This window comes from Heterodontus francisci, chromosome 20 (assembly GCF_036365525.1).
Source record: "Heterodontus francisci isolate sHetFra1 chromosome 20, sHetFra1.hap1, whole genome shotgun sequence".
NCBI lineage: Eukaryota > Metazoa > Chordata > Chondrichthyes > Heterodontiformes > Heterodontidae > Heterodontus > Heterodontus francisci.
The window spans coordinates 39229466-39251003 of record NC_090390.1 but is presented as its reverse complement, the minus strand read 5'-3'; the positions used below and the strand labels follow the sequence as shown (position 1 = coordinate 39251003).

At 44.7% G+C, this 21538-nt stretch overlaps 1 protein-coding gene across 8 annotated transcripts in view; it reads left to right on the top strand.

Annotated features, from left to right (window-relative positions):
• The window catches only part of btaf1 (BTAF1 RNA polymerase II, B-TFIID transcription factor-associated), a 210103-nt gene extending 191260 nt beyond the window's left edge, over window positions 1-18843 (top strand). For 7 of the 8 annotated variants that reach the window (XM_068052653.1, XM_068052652.1, XM_068052651.1 and 4 more), the window contains 3 exons: window positions 3408-3567; window positions 9430-9600; window positions 12397-13140. In XM_068052653.1, the coding sequence (XP_067908754.1) occupies window positions 3408-3567; window positions 9430-9600; window positions 12397-12537 (472 nt within the window). In that variant the 3' untranslated portion in view covers window positions 12538-13140. Of the gene's footprint in view, window positions 1-3407; window positions 3568-9429; window positions 9601-12396; window positions 13141-13785 lie in introns of those variants that run through there. The other variant, XM_068052646.1, reaches the window with a different exon arrangement.
• The last annotated feature ends 2695 nt before the right edge of the window (window positions 18844-21538 follow it).

Sequence of the window (21538 nt, the reverse complement as noted above, 5' to 3'; positions counted from 1 at the left end):
TTATTTTGCCATTCACTTTAAATTGGTGACCTCTGCTTCTTGACCCTTCCGCCAATGGTAACAGTTTCTCTTTATCTACTCTGTCTAGATGCCTCATGATTTTGAACCCCTCTATCAAATCTCCTCTAAACTTTCTCTTCAAGGAGAACAGCCACAGCTTCTCCAATCTATCCTCGTAACTGAAGTCCCTCATCCCGTGAACCATTCCAGTAAATCATTTTTACACCCTCTCTTATGCCTTCACATCCTTCCTAAAATGTGATGCTCAAAATTGGACACAATACTCCAGTTGAGGCCGAACCAGTGTTTTCTAAAGGTTCACTAACTTCCTTGCTTTTGCACTCTATGACTCTACTTATAAATGCTCAGAATCCCATTTGCCTTATTTAATCACTTTCTCAACCTACCCTGCCACCTTGAACAATTTGTGCACATATGCCTCCAGGTCCCTCTGCTCCTGCACCTCCTTTAGAATTATATCCTTTATTTTATATTTCCTGTCCTTGTTCTTACCAAAATGTATCACTTCACATTTTTTTGCATTAAATTTCATTCATGTGCCTGCCCATTCTACCAGCCTGTCTATCGCTATCCTCCTCACAGTTCACAATACTTCCAAGTTTTGTGCCATCTGCAAATTTTGAAGTTGTCCTCTGCACACTCAAGTCTAGTTCATTAATATAGATCAAGAAAAGCAGTGGTCCTAATATGGACCCCTGGGAAGCCCCATTACATACCTTCCTCTAGTTCGATAAACAACTGTTCACCACTACTATTTCCTGTCACTCAGCCAACTTCATATCTATACTGCCACTTTCCTTTTTATTCCATGGGCTCCAACTTTGCTGATAAGCCTGTTATGTGGCACTTTATCAAACGCCTTTTCAAATTCCATGTATATCACATCAACCCTATTACCCTCATCAACCCTCTCTGTTACCTCATCAAAAAACTCAATCAAGTTCAACATGATTTGCCCTTAAAAGAAAAATTGTGCCGCAGCCTTTCCTTAATTAATCCACATTTCTCCAAGACGGTTAATTTTGTCCTGGATTATCATTTCTAAAAGCTTTCTCACTCTCGAGGTTAGACTGACTAGCTTATAGTTGTTGGGCTTATCCTTACACCCTTTTTTGAACAAGGGTGTAACATTTTCAGTTTTCCAGTCCTCTGTATCTAAGGAGGGTTAGAAGATTATTGCCAGTGCCTTTGCAATTTCCACTTTTCCTTCCCTCCGTATCCTCTGATGCATCTAATCAGTCCTCGTGAAGAATCAACTTTAAGTACAGCCAGTACCTGCTCTTTGTCAATTTTTAGCCCATCCACTGTGTCAAATTTCTCCCCTCTCACTATTTGGCAGCATCATCTTCCTTGGTAAAGACAAATGCAAAGTACTCATTTAGTACCTCAGCTATGCCTCTTCCTCCATGTATAAATCCCCTTTTTGGTCCCTAATTGACCCTGCTGCTCCTTTTACCACCCTTTTACTTTTTATTTGCCTATAGAAGACTTTTGGATTTCCTTTTATGTTAGCTGCCAGTCTCTTCTCATACTCTCTCTTTGCTTCTCATTTCTTTTTTCACTTCCCCTCTGAACTTTCTATATTCAGCTTGGTTCTCAATTGAACTGTCAACCTGACATCTGTCATTTGCACCCTTTTTCTGCTTCATCTTGTTCTCTATCTTGTCCATCATCCAGGGAGCTCTGATTTTGTTTGTCCTACCTTTTCCCCTCATGGGAATCTACCTTGACTGTACCTGAACTATCTCCTCTTCAAAAGCAGCCCATTGTTTCATTACAGTTTTGCCTGCCAATCTTTGATTCCCGTTTATTTGGACCAGTTTCATTCTCACCCCTTTGAAATTTGCCCTCCCCCAAGTAATAATTTTTACTCTGGATTGCTCCTTGTCCTTTTCCATGGTCAGCCTAAACCTTATGATACTATGGTCCCTGTCCCCTAAGTGTTCCCCTTCTGACACTTGGTCCGCTTGACTGATCTCATTCCCCAAAACCAGATTCAGCGATGCCTGTTTCCTTGCTGGGCAAGAAACATCTAGAAAATTCTCCTGAACACATTTGAGAAACTCTTTCACCTCTCTGCCTTTACACTAATACTATTCTTGTCCATACTAGGATAATTAAAGTCCTCCATTATAACTACTATAGATTTTGCACCTCTGTGTAATTTTCTTGCAGATTTGTTCCTCTGTAACTTTTTCATTAGTTGGTGGCCTATAGAATACATCCAGTACTGTAATGTTACTCTATTGTTTCTTAGCTCCAACCAAACAGATTCTGCTCTTGACCCCACTAAGACATCCTTTCTCTCCAGCACTGTAATATTCTCCTTAATCAGTACTGCCACCCTCCTCCTTTCTTTCCGTCCCTGTCTTTACTGAACACTTTATATCTGGGAATATTAGTACCCAGTCCTGCCATTTTGTGAGCCAGGTCTCTGTTATCATATTCCCACGTGGCTATCTGCCCCTGCAGCTCACTAACCTTATTTACCACACTTCATGTGTTTGCATACATGCACAGTAAACCTACTTTAGGCCTTATTACATTCCCTCTTACTCTGACTCCACCTAACACCTTACTATTTCTTAATCTCTCTCTCTCTCAATTCTTTGTGCACCTGGTTCCCATTCCCCTGCCAAATTAGTTTAAACCCTCCCCAATAACATTAGCAAACTGTCCTGCAAGGAAATTGTTCAGGTGCAACCCGCCCGGCCTGTACAGGTCCCTCTTCCCCCAGAGCCAGTCCCAATGTCCCAGGAATCTAAAGCCCTCCCTCCTGCACCATCTCTCCAGCCACGTATTCATCTGCTCTATCCTCCTATTTCTATACCCACTAGCATGTGGCACCGGGAGTAACTATGGTCCTGCTTGCTAGTCTCTTTCCTAGCTCCGTAAGATCTGCCAGCAGGGTCTCATTCCTCTTTCTACCCATGTTGTTGCTACCGATGTGGAACATGACCTCTGGCTGTTCTTCCTCCATCCTTCTCCCTCAGAGTGCTCTGCATTCGCTCAGTGGCATCCTTGACCCTGGCACCAGGGAAGCAACATACCATCCTGGATTCATGTTTGTGGCTGCAGAAATGTCTGACTGTTCCACTATCAAACCCCTATCACTATTGCTTTTCCAATCTTCCTCCTGTTTCCATCACCTCCCTCACCCCACCCCCACCCCCGTACCAGCCATGGCGCCATAGACTTTGCTCTGGCTGCGCTCCCGGAAGAGCCATCACTGTCACCAGTATTCAGAACTGAATGCCAGTTGGAGAGCGAGATGTGATTTTACTTCTGAACAAAAAATTTTAACCATGGAATCTGATTATAGCATGAAGCACACCTTGTTAGATTATATATATTAATTAAATATTGATATATTTGTATTTTGCTAGGTTTAATAATGATCCTTCTATAGATGTCTTGCTGTTAACCACCCACGTGGGTGGCCTAGGTCTTAATCTCACTGGAGCAGATACAGTAGTGTTTGTGGAACATGATTGGAACCCAATGCGTGATCTGCAAGCAATGGATCGAGCTCATCGTATTGGACAGGTAATGTGTTCTTTAAAATATTTTAAAGCCGCTAGGTTGTGTTCTAAAACGTTGAAGGCTTTCAGATTTTTTTTGACACTGTGTAATTACATGCAACAATGCAGGCATTTAATTAAAAGTTACACTCTTTTGTTACCCAAGTGCTGTATCAGTTGCCACGATTTTGCTGTGGTAATGATGGCAAAACTCAGCATCCACTGTCATAACTCCACTGAAATGGACAGCAACTCCGGGAGTTTGGACATATGCAGAATAATGCGGAAATCAAGAAGTTGCTGAGAGTGAATGTACGCTCCTCCTGGAGTGCGCTGTAGAGGTTCCCAAAAAGTGCAATCTCCATTGCAATCGTGAATTGACGAGAGCTTCCACTTCTATGCAGTTCATATCAGTGTAAAACCCTTGAAAAAGTTACAACTTGTTGAATGAGGTGCAGCTGTGTTTTTAACAGCGTGCTAATTTCATAATTACTGCCAAACACCCTTACTGGCACTGAAAAGATCATTTTATTTTTGTAGAATGTCAAATTACACCACAATGATAAAATTTCACATTTTTAAAAAGATATTTTTTCTTTTTTAAAAAAAAGTGTTTATCTTTATTTTAGCCGTCCAACCTGCTGGGGCGGCGTAAAATTCCGGCCTATGTTTCCACCGGTGGGGGAGTCTTGAACTAGGGGACATAGTTACAGAATAAGGGGTCACACGTTTAAAGCCGAGATGCGAAGGAATTTCTTCTCTGAGGGTGGTGAATCTCTGGAATTCTCTACCTCAGAGTTGTGGAGGCTAGGTCACTAAATATATTTCAGGAGGAAGTAGATCAATTTTTGAAATGTCAGTGAGTCGAGAGTTATGCGGAGCAGGCCCAAAAGAGGAGGTGAGCCCTGGGACAGATCAGCCATGATCTTATTGAATGGCTGGGCAGGCTTGAGGGGCTGAATGGCCTACTCCTCCTATTTCTTATGTTCTTATGATGGGATCCATTGTGCCTGTGCTGACTCTAAAACATTTATCCACTTAGTCCTATTCCACTGTCTGTTCTCTGTGCCCTTTTTATCCTCCTAATGTTTGTCCACTTTTTAAAAACTATTATTGATTTTGCTTCCATCAATTTTTTGCTTGGGTGAGCTGGAACCAACAGATGAGGTTAGCAATCATGCTGAGAAATCACCAGGCATAATAGCAATGAAGATGAAATTCTAAAAGAGAAAACGTGGTGCTATAACTCGGGTTAAAGTTAAAATAATAAATTAGTGTTTTTGGAAGTATTATTAAGAGGATGCCACTAGGTTGCTGTCCAATTTTTGTAGTATCTCCAATATCCTAGAAGATTTTGAAGCCAGTATGGTAGATAATGTATTTCAGAAACTTAGACGAATAAAAAATCCTGAATTAGATGGTACATTTCCGAAGTTTATGAAGGAAATTCTCATAATAAATGTGATGATGAATGAATCTTTGGGCATTGGTGTGGTTTTGCAAGGTTGAGGGGGAGAGAGTGGGGGGGGGGGGGTTGTTTGAGTGGGAGAGAGTGGGGGGCGGTGTTTGAAGGGGAGAGAGTGGGGGGGGGGTTTAAGGGGGAGAGAGTGGGGGAGGTGGTTGAGGGGGAGAGAGTGGGGGAGGTGGTTGAGGGGGAGAGAGTGGGGGAGGTGGTTGAGGGGGAGAGAGTGGGGGAGGTGGTTGAGGGGGAGAGAGTGGGGGAGGTGGTTGAGGGGGAGAGAGTGGGGGGGGTGTTTGAGGGGGAGGGAGTGGGGGGGGTGTTTGAGGGGGAGGGAGTGGGGGGGGTGTTTGAGGGGGAGGGAGTGGGGGGGTGTTTGAGGGGGAGGGAGTGGGGGGGTGTTTGAGGGAGTGGGGGGGGGGTGTTTGAGGGGGAGGGAGTGGGGGGGGGTGTTTGAGGGGGAGGGAGTGGGGGGGGTGTTTGAGGGGGAGGGAGTGGGGGGGGTGTTTGAGGGGGAGGGAGTGGGGGGGGTGTTTGAGGTGGGGAGGTGGTTGAGGGGGAGAGAGTGGGGGAGGTGGTTGAGGGGGAGAGAGTGGGGGAGGTGGTTGAGGGGGAGAGAGTGGGGGAGGTGGTTGAGGGGGAGAGAGTGGGGGAGGTGGTTGAGGGGGAGAGAGTGGGGGAGGAGGTTGAGGGGGAGAGAGTGGGGGAGGTGGTTGAGGGGGAGAGAGTGGGGGAGGTGGTTGAGGGGGAGAGAGTGGGGGAGGTGGTTGAGGGGGAGAGAGTGGGGGAGGTGGTTGAGGGGGAGAGAGTGGGGGAGGTGGTTGAGGGGGAGAGAGTGGGGGAGGTGGTTGAGGGGGAGAGAGTGGGGGAGGTGGTTGAGGGGGAGAGAGTGGGGGAGGTGGTTGAGGGGGAGAGAGTGGGGGAGGTGGTTGAGGGGGAGGTGGTTGAGGTTGAGGGGGAGAGAGTGGGGGAGGTGGTTGAGGTTGAGGGGGAGAGAGTGGGGGAGGTGGTTGAGGTTGAGGGGGAGAGAGTGGGGGAGGTGGTTGAGGGGGAGAGAGTGGGGGAGGTGGTTGAGGGGGAGAGAGTGGGGGAGGTGGTTGAGGGGGAGAGAGTGGGGGAGGTGGTTGAGGGGGAGAGAGTGGGGGAGGTGGTTGAGGGGGAGAGAGTGGGGGAGGTGGTTGAGGGGGAGAGAGTGGGGGAGGTGGTTGAGGGGGAGAGAGTGGGGGAGGTGGTTGAGGGGGAGAGAGTGGGGGAGGTGGTTGAGGGGGAGAGAGTGGGGGAGGTGGTTGAGGGGGAGAGAGTGGGGGAGGTGGTTGAGGGGGAGAGAGTGGGGGGGATGGTTGAGGGGGAGAGAGTGGGGGGGGTGTGGCTGAGGGGGAGAGAGTGGGGGGGGTGTGGCTGAGGGGGAGAGAGTGGGGGGGGTGTGGCTGAGGGGGAGAGAGTGGGGGGGGTGTGGCTGAGGGGGGGAGAGTGGGGGGGTGTGGCTGAGGGGGAGAGAGTGGGGGGGTGTGGCTGAGGGGGAGAGAGTGGGGGGGGGTGTTGAGGGGGAGAGAGTGGGGTGCGGGTTGAGGGGGAGAGAGTGGGGTGCGGGTTGAGGGGGAGAGAGTGGGGTGCGGGTTGAGGGGGAGAGAGTGGGGGGGTGGGTTGAGGGGGAGAGAGTGGGGGGTGCGGGTTGAGGGGGAGAGAGTGTGGGGAGGGAGAGCGCAGGGGTGAGTGAGGGAGGGAGGGAGAGAGTTAATAAGAACAAGAAATGCTGGAAATACTCAGCAGGTCGAGCAACATCAGTGGAGAGTGAAGTAGAGTTACTGTTTCAGGTCAGTGACCCTTCATCAGAACTGGCAAATGTTTGAAATGTAATAGGTTTTAAGCAATAAAGTGGGGGTGGGGCAAGAGATAACAAAAGTAAAGGTGTTAATAGGACAGGGTCAGAGAATAACTGACCAGAAGGTCATGGAGCAAAGGCAAACGGTATGTTAATGGTGTGTTGAAGGACAAAGCGTTCGTGCAGAGAGGGTGTTAATGGACAGAAAATGAACACAAAGCACAAACTTGAAAAACACAGTGGGCAGGCACATGGTAAGAAAAATGAGTGATGAAACAAACTAAAATAAAATAAAAATAAAAAGGAAAAAGGAAAAAAATAACTGAAAATAAAATAAAGAGGGGCCCGTCATGCTCTGAAATTATTGAACTCAATGTTCAGTAGGCATGCTATAGCCTGCTGGAATCGGTCAATGAGATGCTGTTCCTCGAGCTTGCATTGATATTCACTGGAACACTGCAGCAAGCCCAGGACAGATATGTGGGCATGAGAGTAGGGTGTGTGTTGAAATGGCAAGCAACCGGAAGCTCAGGATCATGCTTTCAGACTGAGTGGCGGTGTTCCGCAAAGCGGTCACCCAATCTGTGTTTGGTCTCCCCAATGGGGTAAGAGGGGAGAGAAAGGAGGAGGGAACGGGGCAGAGGGAAGGGGGGAAAAGAGGCGATGGGGGGAGGGACACAGGGAAGAGGGGGGGATGGAGAGAGAGAAAGCGATCAAGATTACTCCTGATAGATGGACATCTATCTGAATTCTCTGCATCGCTCATCAAGTGTGCGGGCAGACATTTACTATTTGTGCAAGCAGAAACAATGGCAGGTATCTCATTAAATAGGGAGAAATGTGTTTTAAATAAGGCTGTGTTTTGATGGCATTAGGTTGGCTATACACTTTATATAATGATTAATTGCACCCATGTCCATGGCTGAGTCAATAATTTTGTCAGATGTCCGTGGTGCGCCATGTTGCTGCCTATCCCTGCTTGGAAATCCATTAAGGCATTTAGTGGTCTTGTGTTCCATTTTTTTTAAAACGAGTACATGAACATTTGCTTTCCTGTGGTTGACCAATTCGTTGCAGTTAACATTGTTCTAATTCTACATAAGCAAAGTACCCAGGGCTAACTTTGCAGTGCAGCTAGTTGTACCTTGCCATTCCTGTTGATCATCCTGAACATGCAAAATGCCTTAGTACTAACATACTAACTCAAAGAAGTACTTCAAAGTGTTCCTCTTATATTATATTTATTTTATTTTTATTTTATATTTTTTATATTTTATATAAGAGCAACTAGCTCTTTATTACAGATGAAACTAGAGTAATATTTCAGGAATTTCCAAAATGGGGATTTCACCTTACTAGCTTATTTTTAAATGTGCTAATGTTTAGATACTCTAATGTTTTTTTGATCAGGCCAGTGTACAATGCTGTGTAATTTTCCCCTCTCTGGTCATCAAGAGAAATTAACATCATCCCCTTTTGCTATGCTGCTATTGGCTCTAATCTGTTGCTGGGAAAAGTAGGTTGATCACAGAAAAGCAAACTGTGTAATTAGCAGAGAGAGGAGTTTGAGCAGCATGCCGAAGTTAAGTTTTTACAGACAATACTGAAAATTCTGACAGCCATAAAAATAAGAATTTAACTGAGTGAATGCTATAGTGGATTAGAATACAGTCTTTATCTTGAGTTGGGTTGGAATCCAGCCTATATCAATGGAACTGAAGTCACTGTAGGTGAGAACAGAGAGTGCTTTCAGTGAAAAGCATTTTTTTCTATTCCTTCCTCATTACCAAATCAACTTCCACCAAAGTTCCCCACGTAAAACATTTTTTTTTTACAATTTAAAGTATAAGTCTTAATGTTCTAAGTTCCAGAACCAATATTTCAGATTGGGAAGATGGCATAATTATATTTAGTTTTCAGAGGTCCTGGCTCTAGTTTACAATATTTTTGTTACAAATCTGTTAGTGTCGTCTAATTCTTCTGCGTAATTACTGCTATAGGAATGGCTGATTCTGGCTGAGCAAGTGATTTGCTTAGTTGTTTGTAACTTAGCTGTTCCTTTGAATATAATTTGGCCTGTCTCAACCAACTTTCCGCTGAATATGTATAAAACTGACCAAAGAAGTCCATAAACAAAAACACAAAATGCTCAGAACACTCTGGTCAGTCAGCATCTGTGAAGAGAACAAACAAGTTAACATAAGTCAACATTTCAGATGTGGACCCTTCATCTGCATTGGAAGATATTACAGTTGAAGAGCATTTAAAAGGAAAATAATAAAGGGAAGGGAAGGAAAGACAGTGCACGTAGTTGCACACACAAAAGAGAAGAAATAGAATGACCTGTAAAGTGTTTAAATAGAAAACAGGAATTGGTTTAATGGCTGAAGTGAAATAAGCATGAGACAATATGAAGCATAATAAGAAATTAGACATTTATGAGACATGGAAGTTTTGAATAGGTGGATGGGAGGAAGAGGGGGGTATGAAACATGTAGAAATAGAAGAGTGGAAAACTGACAAGTTGGTGCAGGATCTAGCAGTCCAGGAACCAGGGTGAAAAGTCATTAATTTGAATATTTAAACATTTTTTCTTTATTTTTCAGAAACGAGTTGTTAATGTTTACAGATTAATAACAAGAGGAACGTTGGAAGAAAAGATCATGGGATTACAGAAATTTAAAATGAGCATTGCAAATACTGTCATTAGCCAAGAGAATGCAAGTTTCCAGAGCATGGGGACAGACCAGCTTCTGGATTTATTCACTCTTGACAAGGTAATGTATTGAAAAATATTGAAGCAAAAGCAAAATACTGTGGATGCTGGAAACCTGAAATAAAAACAGAAAACACTGGAAGTACTCAGCATGTCAGGCAGCATCTGTGAAGGGAGAAACAGTTAATGCTTCAGGTCATTGAGCTTTTGCAGATCTGGAAAAAGTTAGAGATGTAACAGGTTTTAAGCAAGTACGGAGGCAGGGAAGGGAGAGGGTTCTGGAGTTCAAAAGGGAAGGTCTGTGATAGGGTGGCAGGCAGGAGAGATTAAATGACAAAAGGGATAATGGTGCAAAGCAAAAGGAGACAGTAATGGTAAAGAAACAAAAGATGGGTCTAGAGGAGGTGAGTTGCTGTTTTACCTGGAAGGTATGTTTGGGGCCCTGGATGTGGAAAGGGAGGAGGTCAAGGGCAGGTGTTGCATTTCCTCCGCTTGCATGGGAAGGTGCAGTGGGAAGAGGAAGGCCTGTTGGAGGTGATTGAGGAGTGGACCTGGGTGTTTGGGAAGGGAACGGTTCCTTTGGAATACTTATTGGGGAGCGGGGAGGGTGTATTTCGTGGTGGTGTCCGGCAGGAGGTGGCTGAAATGGAGGAGGATGATCCATTGAATATGGAGACTGGTGTGGGATGTAAGGTGAGGACAAGGGGACCACTAGTATGGTTCTGGCAGGGAGGGGGAAGGGCTGAGAATACTACAGGAAATGGAACAGACACAGTTCAGGGCCCTGTCAATCACAGCAAAGGAGAATCCTTGAGTGAGAGTAAAGGAAGACATCCACAGAAGCAGCTCCTATGGTAACCGCACCTTGAGATCATCCTGAGCCATTCATTTCCCTGCCAATGCTATATAATGCAAAACAAGCTTTAAAGCCTATTTCAGTGGGGGTCCAGGAGCACCAGATCATGATTGTTCAAGCAGTGGACCTGTTCTAACGCGTAAGAGTCTTCCCATTAGTGACAACACTAGAGCACCTTCCAGTGAAGAGCCAGTGAAGAGAAAATGGCACCAAAGTATTTTTGTGGCAATATATTTTTTCAAAATGCAATAGAGGGTACACTTTGAATAAGAACGAGTTTCTAGATATTCCTCTTTCAATTTCTATATGATGTGGTGTAAGGAAGGCATAGAACTCTGGATGATGATTCTACAATTCTTGTGTAACACCAGCGTAGAACTGCTTAAGTTATGCGAAGGACCTCTATTTTGACATTTTATCACTATGTTCAGAAAACTGAAGTACTAGCTTTTCTTCAGTGTTCACTGACTGGAAGGATTAAAGCCATTGAGACTTGCAATAAACCATTATAACATGATTTAAGTTGGATCCTAAATGACCATAGATGGAAATCTTTTAGTAATAGTTTACATTTAGATAAAGAATAATGGTTTATCATGAGAAATTTTGAGCCTTACTGAGCTTTAATTTTTTGCTGTTATGAAGGAAAGGTCTTCAACATAAAGGTGACCTCCTCCTTATAGCATTTTTACCTTTATGCTTGGGTCTTGGGCAAGCAGTGCTCATACAGAGGTCTGTGACCTCTACCACTTTTGCTAAAGTTCCATTGCAGGCTGTTTCAGATGGGGCTTGAAAATCATATCACAATAGTTGTATGTTGTGACGTATGCTGGTCAGGGCTGGGAAGTTGGAATGAGAGAGCGAGTAAAGAGAGGGAAAAAAATCTTTCTAAATAGGCATAGATCTGAATTCATGTTAATGGCAGTGTCAATAGTTTAACCTGAACCCTTCCAACAGTTCTCTTTGAAGCAGTCAAAGGAGATCTGATTCAATGGGCGGAGGAGTGCGACCAGCTAAATTGCTCTTGAAGAGAGCTGGCATGGACTCGACAGGCCAAATGGCCTCCTTCTCTGCTGTAACTATTCTGTGATTCTAATGTTGAGTCATTGCTGTTCTATGAAATAGTGAGATACAAGGGCACAAAGTTTGTGCATTTAGGAAAACAGAAGGAGGCATGTAATACAATGGCAGAACACAAAGAAAATTTAAGTTTATAATGTTGGGTCTCCAGAGATCAGAACACTTATAACTGTAAGCACCTTCGATGGGAGACTGTAACCGGAATTTTACAAGCAAGAGTGAAGTCCCAATGTCAGTACAAAATGCGTGGCCTGAGCCTGTGCCGGTGAGCAGCAGGACCACGGAAGCTATTTTACCGGCGATAGCCAATTAAGAGGCTGTCGCCAGGACTGCCATCCAATTAAGGACGGCGGCTTGCCTCTTCAAACTGCCAGCCCAAGCAGAGGGCTGGCAACTCAGCAGCGCCACTGATAAAGGTGTCCGCTGCAGAGAGGAAAAGGTGCCTCCATGTTGAGGCACCCTCAAAGGGTGGGTAAGAATTTTTTTTAATGGGCCAGGCAGGCAGGTCCCAGCGATCGGAGGTGTGAAACCAGTGGTGGTGTCAGAGCCATGGGGGCCACCTCGAAGTACCTGGTGGTTCCCCCATGTGGCAGATAAAATGCCAGCGGGGGTTTAAAGTGCCCGTTAATAGGTAATTAAGTGTCTCACAAGCCGCTGTCGATCCAAGTGTTGGCGATATCCTGTGGAGGCAGGAAGATGTCTTCGGAGGGCTGGTAAAATTCCGGCTTCTGTGTCTCAGTCAACAACGCTCCCTGACATTAAAACTGCTTTATGTTGTCCTAGGAGGAACCTTGACCTTATGCTATTTGATTAAAGGACTGGGCTACTTGCTGGTTGTTTCTTATGCGAGAGTTGATAATATGATTTATTCTGACAAGGTATCTTCATTTTTGATTACCCCTTTTAAAAATTTTTTTCAAGGATGGCCAAGAGGATAAAGGATCTAGTTCCACTGAGAAGCCATCTGTGAAAGCAATCTTGGAAAATCTTGGAGAACTTTGGGATCAGCAGCAATACGACACAGAATATAACTTGGATAATTTCATGCATTCGCTGAAATAAAATGTACTTACATAATCGCAGCTAAGCCATGCCACTGTCACAGGATTGTTCTGCTGATATTCAGCAAGTTTCAGAGATGTGTAATGAAATGCTGAGAATGATGTGTAAATACAGGCATTTGCAAAAAGGATATTTCTAAAACCATTGGTTTAAAAAATTGTAGAGCAAATAGTTATCCTGGCTTAGTTTTTTGCACTGTTTTACAGTTTTACATTTAGACATTTATTCAGAGCAGACATACTTGAAGCAACATTCTTTGATGTCTTAGGAAACAAAGAAACTGTTTTTGAGGAAAACATTTCCTATAGTTAAGGAAATTTATGCCATTATGTGATATATGTATGATACAGTAACTTGCTGTACACGAGTGCAAAACCTGAATTTGATTTAAAACACAGACCTCCTCCACTTTTTCCACAGTGGAAATTGACTGATTCTTTGCTGCGTATTAGTGATAGCTTTCAGTTTACTCGCAGATCTATGATAATTGTAGATGTTAAATAGAAATAACTTTGTACTGGGTTTAAAAAAAGCTTCTGAAATTGAGTACTATAGTCCATGGCATTCCTTGGAATGAGAATAAAATTCAGTTGAAAGATTTAATTGAATGAATTTTAATGTGTTGATCTGCATCATTCGCATGTATTATTCATAATTGAATAATGGAAGTACATTGACAGCTGCAATATTTAATGGTATAGATATCTGTATTCAATAATTTGGAGGTACCTTTGAAAAATCAGATTAAATTTATAGTGGTAAAATTGATCAATTGTTAGTCAAATATTACCGCTCCAGTTTATTTTAAACTTTTCTCTACTCCTGTTACGTTAAATCTGTTGATATAGGAATTGAGTTACACCTGTACTTCACCTGAAGGTAATTGTAGATGTTACATAGATTACTTTGTACTTGGATTTACTTAATACACTTGACCTTGATTGGCTGTGTGCAATGGCGTGGGTGATGAGGTAGCATTGTATAAAAATGTTGCACTGAAGCTTCATTCATGCCTTGTTCACTGTTTATGTTAAGAATGGTGAAGACAATGAACCAGTGTACTAATTTGATCTAGACTTAACCAGAGGTTAACCAAAGGCCTTTACGCTTTCACAATAATTAGAAATATATGTGAACTTAACAGTTAATGTTATATATGTTTACTGACGGTGCTGTAGCTGTTTCCAGTGTATTTTGATCTGTATGGTGAGCAATCCTAATGTAACCTTTCTTTAAATTGTCATGCAGACCCCACCTGCCAAAAATGAGGCACACATTGTTTCGCTATATGAACCTTAAAACTTAAAGTTGCTGCTGGGAAGAAAAGAGGGCCTATCACAAGAAATTGCCAGGCCCCTCGCCGGAAAGACCTTTTTATGCATGCTGACAGACAGTCTTGGAACAAAAGACCCAGTCCCTGCTTCTCCAATACACACAAGACCTGGTCAGACCGGTTTAGTCACATGACTAACTGGCTGTTTGAATTTTAACTTGCCACAGAGTTTTTGAAACTCAGAAAGCTGTTTGCTCCTGGACTGAAGTGATCTCTCTCCTGTCTGCTGCCACCTCTTTCTCTCAGAACTGAAGACCTGTTGAAGACACATGAACCCCAAGAGAGAAAGGTCTCCGGCCCCAGCGAAAAACAAGACTACCTACAATCAAGGACTACAGCGAGTTCGAAGCACAGTGAAAACCCCTCTTTAGAGATTGCCTCAGACCTCTCCATTTTATTTTTCTTCTCTTTTCTGTCCCTATTTACATGTGCGTATCACGTATGCATGCGCGTATGGGGCGCAGCCTGTATCCGTAGGCGTTAACTGAATTAGAGTTTAAGGTTTAATAAATTTCACTTTTCTTTAAGCCTAAGAAAGCCTGTTTATGCTAGTTTCTTTGCCTTATAATTGGAAAGTGGTGAACACGGATTCACCAAGGGGGAGCTCAAAACACAGTGTAAAATTAAAATTAAACCCTGTTACAGTAAGACCAGGTGAAGACAGTAAAAGACCCCAAGTCACCTTTCTCACCTGCTCGTCCGGGTTTTTACCCACAGACAAATGAAAGAAATTGGAAGTATGAAGCCAAATAGTTCCCAATCAAAAAGAAAAAGATTAATACAGGTTTTCTTGTGGTTGTGGTAATTGAATACTAACATGTCTACAACTGAAGCGAGCAGCTCTCCAAGCCAGGGTGAAATAACTTGAGATAAGTTAAAAGCACTGTCTTTGGAGGAGTTGAGGAAAATGGCTGAGCAGTGTGGGAATCACTGTACGTGGCAAGGCTCGGAAGTCTGAACTCCTAAGGCCTAGTGGCCAACCATTTTTCCCTTGAATCTGAAGAGGCAGAAGCAGTGTTAGAAGCAGACCCAGAGAGGGTACTGCTAGCAAAGATACAATTGGAACAAAGAAAACTTGATTAGAGGAACAGGAGAGAGAGAAAGAAAGGGTCTTCCAGAAGGAACGAGAGAGAGAGAGAACGAATATTCCAGAAAGAATCTGTAGAGAGAGAACTGAAGGTCTTGAGTTAACTAGGGCGTGACAGAGTAACCCCAGTGAAAGCATAGCCAATACGGTGGAGCATAATTCAGGGCTGGGTACAAAATTGCTAAAACTCGCTCAATTAATTCCAAAATTCAGTGAGGAAGATGTGGAAGCGTTTTTTGTGTCTTTTGAGAAACTGGCAAGGCAGCTAAAATGGCCAGCTGAGACCTGGTCTCTTTTAATGCAAAGCAAACTAACTGGAAAAGCCCAAGAGGTTTATTCCTTGTTGCCAGATGAGAGTTCATCAAATTATGAACTGACCAAAATGCTATCCTCAGGGCATATGAATTAGTACCCAAAGCCTACCGCCAAAAGTTGGAACCCTCAAAAAGCAAGCTAATCAAACTTATCTGGAGTTTGAAAGAAGTAGGCAGCTGGCTTTTGACCAGTGGCCAAGGGTTCATAAAATACAGCTCAGTTATGAGACTCTCAGAGAAGTAATTCTGTTAGAGGAATTTAAAAACACTTTCCCACTCTCAATAAAGACTCATGTAGAGGAGCAGCGGGTTCAGGGAGCCCAGCAAGTGGTCGTTCTCGCTGATGAGTTTGCTTTAATTTATAAGTCTGTTTCCCAGGGGAGAAGTTTTCCCAATCACCCCCATCAATCCAAAAAGGACAAAGGATGGGAAGGTGATATCTGTCCAGGCAGTACTGGAAGAGAAAAGAAAGCAGGAGACATAGAGGGCCCTCCTCCAGCCAAAAAAGGTGCTTTGAGCAAGAGTGAGACCTGGAGACCTATGTGCTTCCATTCTAATAAGGCAGGGTATTTAAAAGCTGACTGCTGGAAACTAAAGGGAAAACTGGTTGGGTTAATTAGGCCAAACCTGCTCAGTGGAGACAAGACCCTGATGGAAAGCACAGAGCAAGCTGTGACTTTAACTGCATTAAGAGTGCAACCCAGGAAGCTTACTACAGCCAGTGCAGGAAAAGTTAATAGGATTCTTGAAGGTTATCAGGGTTTTGTGTTTGAAGGGAAAGTAACCCCACATCCCTCGAGTGAGGCAAGCAAGCCCATAGTAATTCTCAGGGACACGGGCCACCAGATCTGTTTTACTGGGAAAAGGCCTGACCTTTCCCCCAGAGAGTGCGGTGAACACCAGAATGGTGGTGAATTGTATTGGAGGGCAGTGTATGTCTGCACCTGTACACTGGGTGCACCTGGAGTGTGACCTAGTTTCGGGACCGGTGACTGAAGGGATTGTCCCTAATTTGCCTGTGGACGGGGTTGACCTGCTCCTAGGTAGTGATCTGCGGAGGTGAAGGTGGTAGTGGAAAAAAAGACAGCAGGAGGTCAAAGAGACAAGGCAGTGGCAGGAGACGGTTCCCTGCAGTTTCCCTGAATGTGTAGTGGATCAGGCCATGATCAAACCAGCTCCCCCAGAGGAGATTGCATTGGCACTGCAAGCAAATGACCATGAGGTCTGCCTGGCCGAGAATTTATTTGGAAAGTTAGGAGACCCGGGAATGAATTAAATGGATTTTCCCTAGCTGAGGCTCAACGAGCTGACCCAGTATTGCGAGAGTTATCACCAGTCTGAAAGTGAAGCAGAGGGAGTCACTGACTGCTACTATTTAAAGAATGAGGTACTGATGAGGAAATGCAGTTCTCCTCACAGACCTGAGGGCAAGGGGTGGACAGTAGTTCACCAGTTAGTTGTGCCACAGAGGTACTGGGGAGAAATATTGAGAGCCCACGAAACTACAGTGGCTGTACATGCTGGTATACGAAAGACAGGAGTTGCCATATGTGACAGGTTGAGGGGAAACCCCAACCTACAGTGAAACCTGCACCCCTAAGTCCTGTATCGGTGTTGAGGGCCCTGCAACCGAGGGCTGCTGAACTGTAAGGGACCCCTGCTGAGAACACAAGGGGAAAGGCAGGCACATAGCTGGCAAAAGTTAAGAAACAGAAGGGGAAAAGTGACCCAGAGGGCAGTTAAAGCAAGTCTAGGAGGAATTCCAGATGAAAACCCCCTACTGTCTGGTCAGCCAACCCTGAAAAATATGAAAAGTTAGACTCCACATCCTCCTATGTAAATGCAGACTCCAGAAGCACCGCACCAGAGTTGCTAACAGCATTTATAGGAACCTGCACAGACAAAGAGTGATCTCTAGAGGGCACAGAAACCGTGATGGTGATGCCTCACCTAGTCGAAGTGTCACAGGAGAGTGCAGTCAAGTCTGCACAAATACTTGCAGGTAGGAGTGTCCCAGAGAACAAAGGGAGATTAACAAAGAATCCTCCCCCACAGTCAGAGGAAAAGGGAACCACCCAGACGTCAAAAGTCTTTACATGACTGAGTTCAGGATAGACCCGCCCACTACCAACTCTCCAGGAAAAAAAGGGGAAATTAAAGCAGCATTGGCACCCAGAAAAGACAATTTTTAATAAGCTTTATGATGAATGAATGGAAATGAATGAGAGAAATGCGTGGTTTTTCTTCCTGTATCTTATATTTCTCTCAAACTTTGGAATGAAATGTGTTGTTCTGTTTTTTCAAGTCACATTTCATTCCCCTGGGTGTGGAGGTGTCATGCAGGCCCCCACCTGCCAAGAATGAGGTACACATTATTTCGCCACATGAACATTACAACTTAAAGTTGCTGCTGGGGAGAAAAGAGGGCCTCTGACCAGGAATTGTCAGGCCCCTCACTGGAAAGACCTTTATTTGCATGCTGGCAGACAGTCTTGGAACAAAGAACCTGGTCCCTGCTTTTCCAATACACACGAGACCTGGTCAGACATGTTTAGTCACATGAATTTGAACTTGCCACAGAGTTTTTGAAACTCAGAAAGCTGTTTGCTCCTGGACTGAAACGATCTCTCACCTGTCTGCTCCCATTTCTTTCTCACGGAACTGAAGACCCATTGAAGACACGTGCACCCCAAGAGAGAAAAGTCTCCTACAGTGAACAGGTTTAAGCAGAATACTGGGCCCCAGCGAAAAGCAAGACTACCTACAATCAAGGGCTACAGTGAGTTCAAAGAACAGTAAACACCCCTCGTCAGAGATTGTCTCAAACCTCTCCATTTTATTCTTCTCTTTTCTGTCCCTACTTGCTTGTGCAAATGCATGCTAGCGTGGGGCACGGCATGTATCCGTAGGCATTAACAGTATTAGAGTTTAAGGTTTATTAAATGTCACTTTTCTTCTTTGAACCTAAGAAAGTCTGTTTATGCTAATTTCTTTGCCTTATAATTGGAAAGTGGTGAACAAGGGTTCACCAAAGGGGAGCTCAAAACAGTGTGTTTAAAATTAAACCCTGTTACAATAAGACCAGGTGAAGACAGTAAAAGACCCCTAGACACCTTTCTCACCTGGTTGTAACAAAATCTTGATGTAAAAACTTGATTATTGTTTTGTAAATCAGGTAAAAACAAATGCAGATTTAATGTGATAAATATTTCACATAAGGACAAGCAGTAGGACAATTAGAAGAAATGACAAAAAAGTTCACAGATTTTGAGGAAGCTTTTAATGACTGTGAGAGATGTGGCAAAGCGGAGACGTTTAGGGAGGGAGTTCCACAGAGCTGATATAAACAGCTGAAAGCTCTGCCACCCAAGTGAGGAACACTGAGAGATGGAGGACCATAGGACACAGTCTTGGACATTGGGCTAGAGGAGATTGCAGAGGTAGGGTGAGAAGTGGTCATTAAGGGATTTGCAGATAAGAACAAAGATTTTGAATTTGAAGCACTGGGAGATGGTAAGGATGGGTACAATGAGCAAATAAGACAGTATATAATAGAACCAAGTTTTTAAAAGTAGAGCTGACTGCCCCCCTTTGTCTTACACTGTCAATGATGTGAGAAGTTTGAAAAATAAAAGCTACATCTAAAACCGAGTAGATGTGTGAATGGCATAAGCAGCATGCAATAGACAGAGCTAAGCGATCCCATACCCAATGGATCAGATCTAAGCTCTGCAGTCCTGCCACATCCAGCCGTGAATGGTGGTGGACAATTAAACAACTAACTGGAGGAGGTGGCTCCACAAATATCCCCATCCTCAATGATGGGGGAGCCCAGCACATCAGTGCGAAAGATAAGGCAGAAGCATGAACAATCTTCAGCTCGAAGTGCTGAGTTGATGATCCGCCTCGGCCCCCTCCTGAAGTCCCCAGCATTACAGATGCCAGACTTCAGCCAATTCGATTCACTCCGCGTGATATCAAGAAACGCATGAAGGCACTGGATACTACAAAGGCTATGGGTCCTGACAATATTCCGGCAATAGTACTGACGACCTGTGCTCCAGAACTTGCCGCACCCGTAGCCAAGCTGTTCCAGTATAGCTACAAAACTCTCATCTACCCGGCAATGTGGAAAATTGCCCAGCTATGTCCTGTACACAAAAAGCAGGACAAGACCAACCCGGCCAATTACCGCCTCATCAGTAAAGTGATGGAAGGTGTCATCAACAGTGCCATCAAGCAGCACTTGCTTAGCAATAACCTGCTCAGGGATACCCAGTTTGGGTTCCGAAACACGGCCACTCAGCACCTGACCTCATTACAGCCTTGGTTCAAACATGGACAAAAGAGCTGAATTCAAGAAGTGAGGTGAGAGTGACTGCCCTTGACATCAAGGCAGCATTTGACCGAGCATGGCATCAAGGAGCCCCAGCAAAACTGGAGTCAATGGGAATTGGGGAAAACTCTGCTGGTCAGAGTCGTACCGAGCACAAAGGAAGATGGCTGTGGTTGATGGAGGTCAATCATCTGAGCTCCAGGACATCACTGCAGGAGTTCCTTAGGGTAGTGTCCTAGGCCCAATCATCTTCAGCTGCTTCATCAATGACCTTTCAATCATAAGGTCAGAAATGGGGATGTTCGCTGATGATTGCACAATGTTCAGCACCATTCGTGACTCCTCAGATACTGAAGCAGTCCGTGTAGAAATGCAGCAAGATCTGGACAATATCCAGGCTTGGGCTGATAAGTGGCAAGTAACATTTGCGCCACACAAGTGCCAGGCAATGACCATCTCCAACTAGAGAGAATCTATCCATCTCCCCTTGACATTCAATGGCATTACCATCACTGCAACCCCCACTATCAACATCCTAGGGGCTACCATTGACCAGAAACTGAACTGGAGTAGCCATATAAATACCACGGCTACAAGAGCAGGTCAGAAGCTAGGAATCCTGCGGCGAGTAACTCACCTCCTGACTCCCCAATGCCTGTCCACCATCTATAAAGCACAAGTCAGGAGTGTGATGGAATACTCTCCACTTGCCTGGATGGGTGCAGCGCCAACAGCACTCAAGAAGCTCGACACTATCCAGGGCAAAGCAGCCTGCTTAATTGGCGCACCATCCACAAACATTCACTCCCTCCACCACCGACACACAGTGGCAGCAGTGTGTACCATCTACAAGATGCACTACAGCAACGCACCAAGGGTCCTTAGACAGCATCTTCCAAACCCACAACCTCTACCACCTTGAAGGACAAGAGCAGTAGATGCATGGGAACATCACCACCTGCAAGTTCCCGTCCAAGTCACACACCATCCTGAAATGGAACTATATCACCGTTCCTTCACTGTCGCTGGGTCAAAATCCTGGAATTCCCTTCCTAACAGCACTGTGGGTGTACCTACCTCACATGGACTGCAGCGGTTCAAGAAGGAAGCTCACCACCACCTTCTCAAGGGCAATTAGGGATAGGCAATAAATGCTGACATAGCCAGTGGCACCCAATTCCCATGAATGAATTAAAAAAAATGGTTACATCAAAACAACAGAGGGGTTGAGGTGGGGTGAGGGACATGGAAAATCAGGCAAAGCGAAAGGCTCCAGTGGCCCGGGCGTGTTATCGAATAAAAAGGCAACTAGACATGCGCCGTTCCCTACGGCAGGACCAGAAGTTGTTGTAACTTCCACTCCCACTGCAAATCCCCTTTCCCATGCAATTTTGTGTTTAAATTAGCCACCCCACGGTTCAGAGATGCCTCCCTGCAGGTTCTTTTCCAGGCCGTCGGGGAAAGGTGGGAGTTCCTCTTCCCTGCAGATGGAGTGTGACGACCCTCCCGCCTCACCAAGGCGGCCTGGATGGAGGTAGTGGAGAAGGTCTTGAACTGTGGAGTAACACTTAGAACATGGGTGCAGTGCTGCAAGCGAATCAATGACTTGCTCAGATCAGCAAGGGTAAGCGGTCCTGGCGAGGGTGCTCCATGGATTTTTTCTACGGTTCTGTGTCTTTAAGGCAGCGGGGACACAAGGAATGCATGAGCAGTCTTGGTGCCAATTACTACATGATGAATATTGGGATTGTTGATGTGATTGGATGTGTCGTGCGAAAGCCAATGCAGAATGAGTGATGTTGATGCATGTATGCAGTGGTTGTGATGTATAATTTGCCAAGTCATTCGATCTGCACTGTCTGTTGCAGGAGAAACGAAGCCACAACCAGTGTGAGCATGCTAAGGTGGGAGGTCCCTGACATCAGACCGCT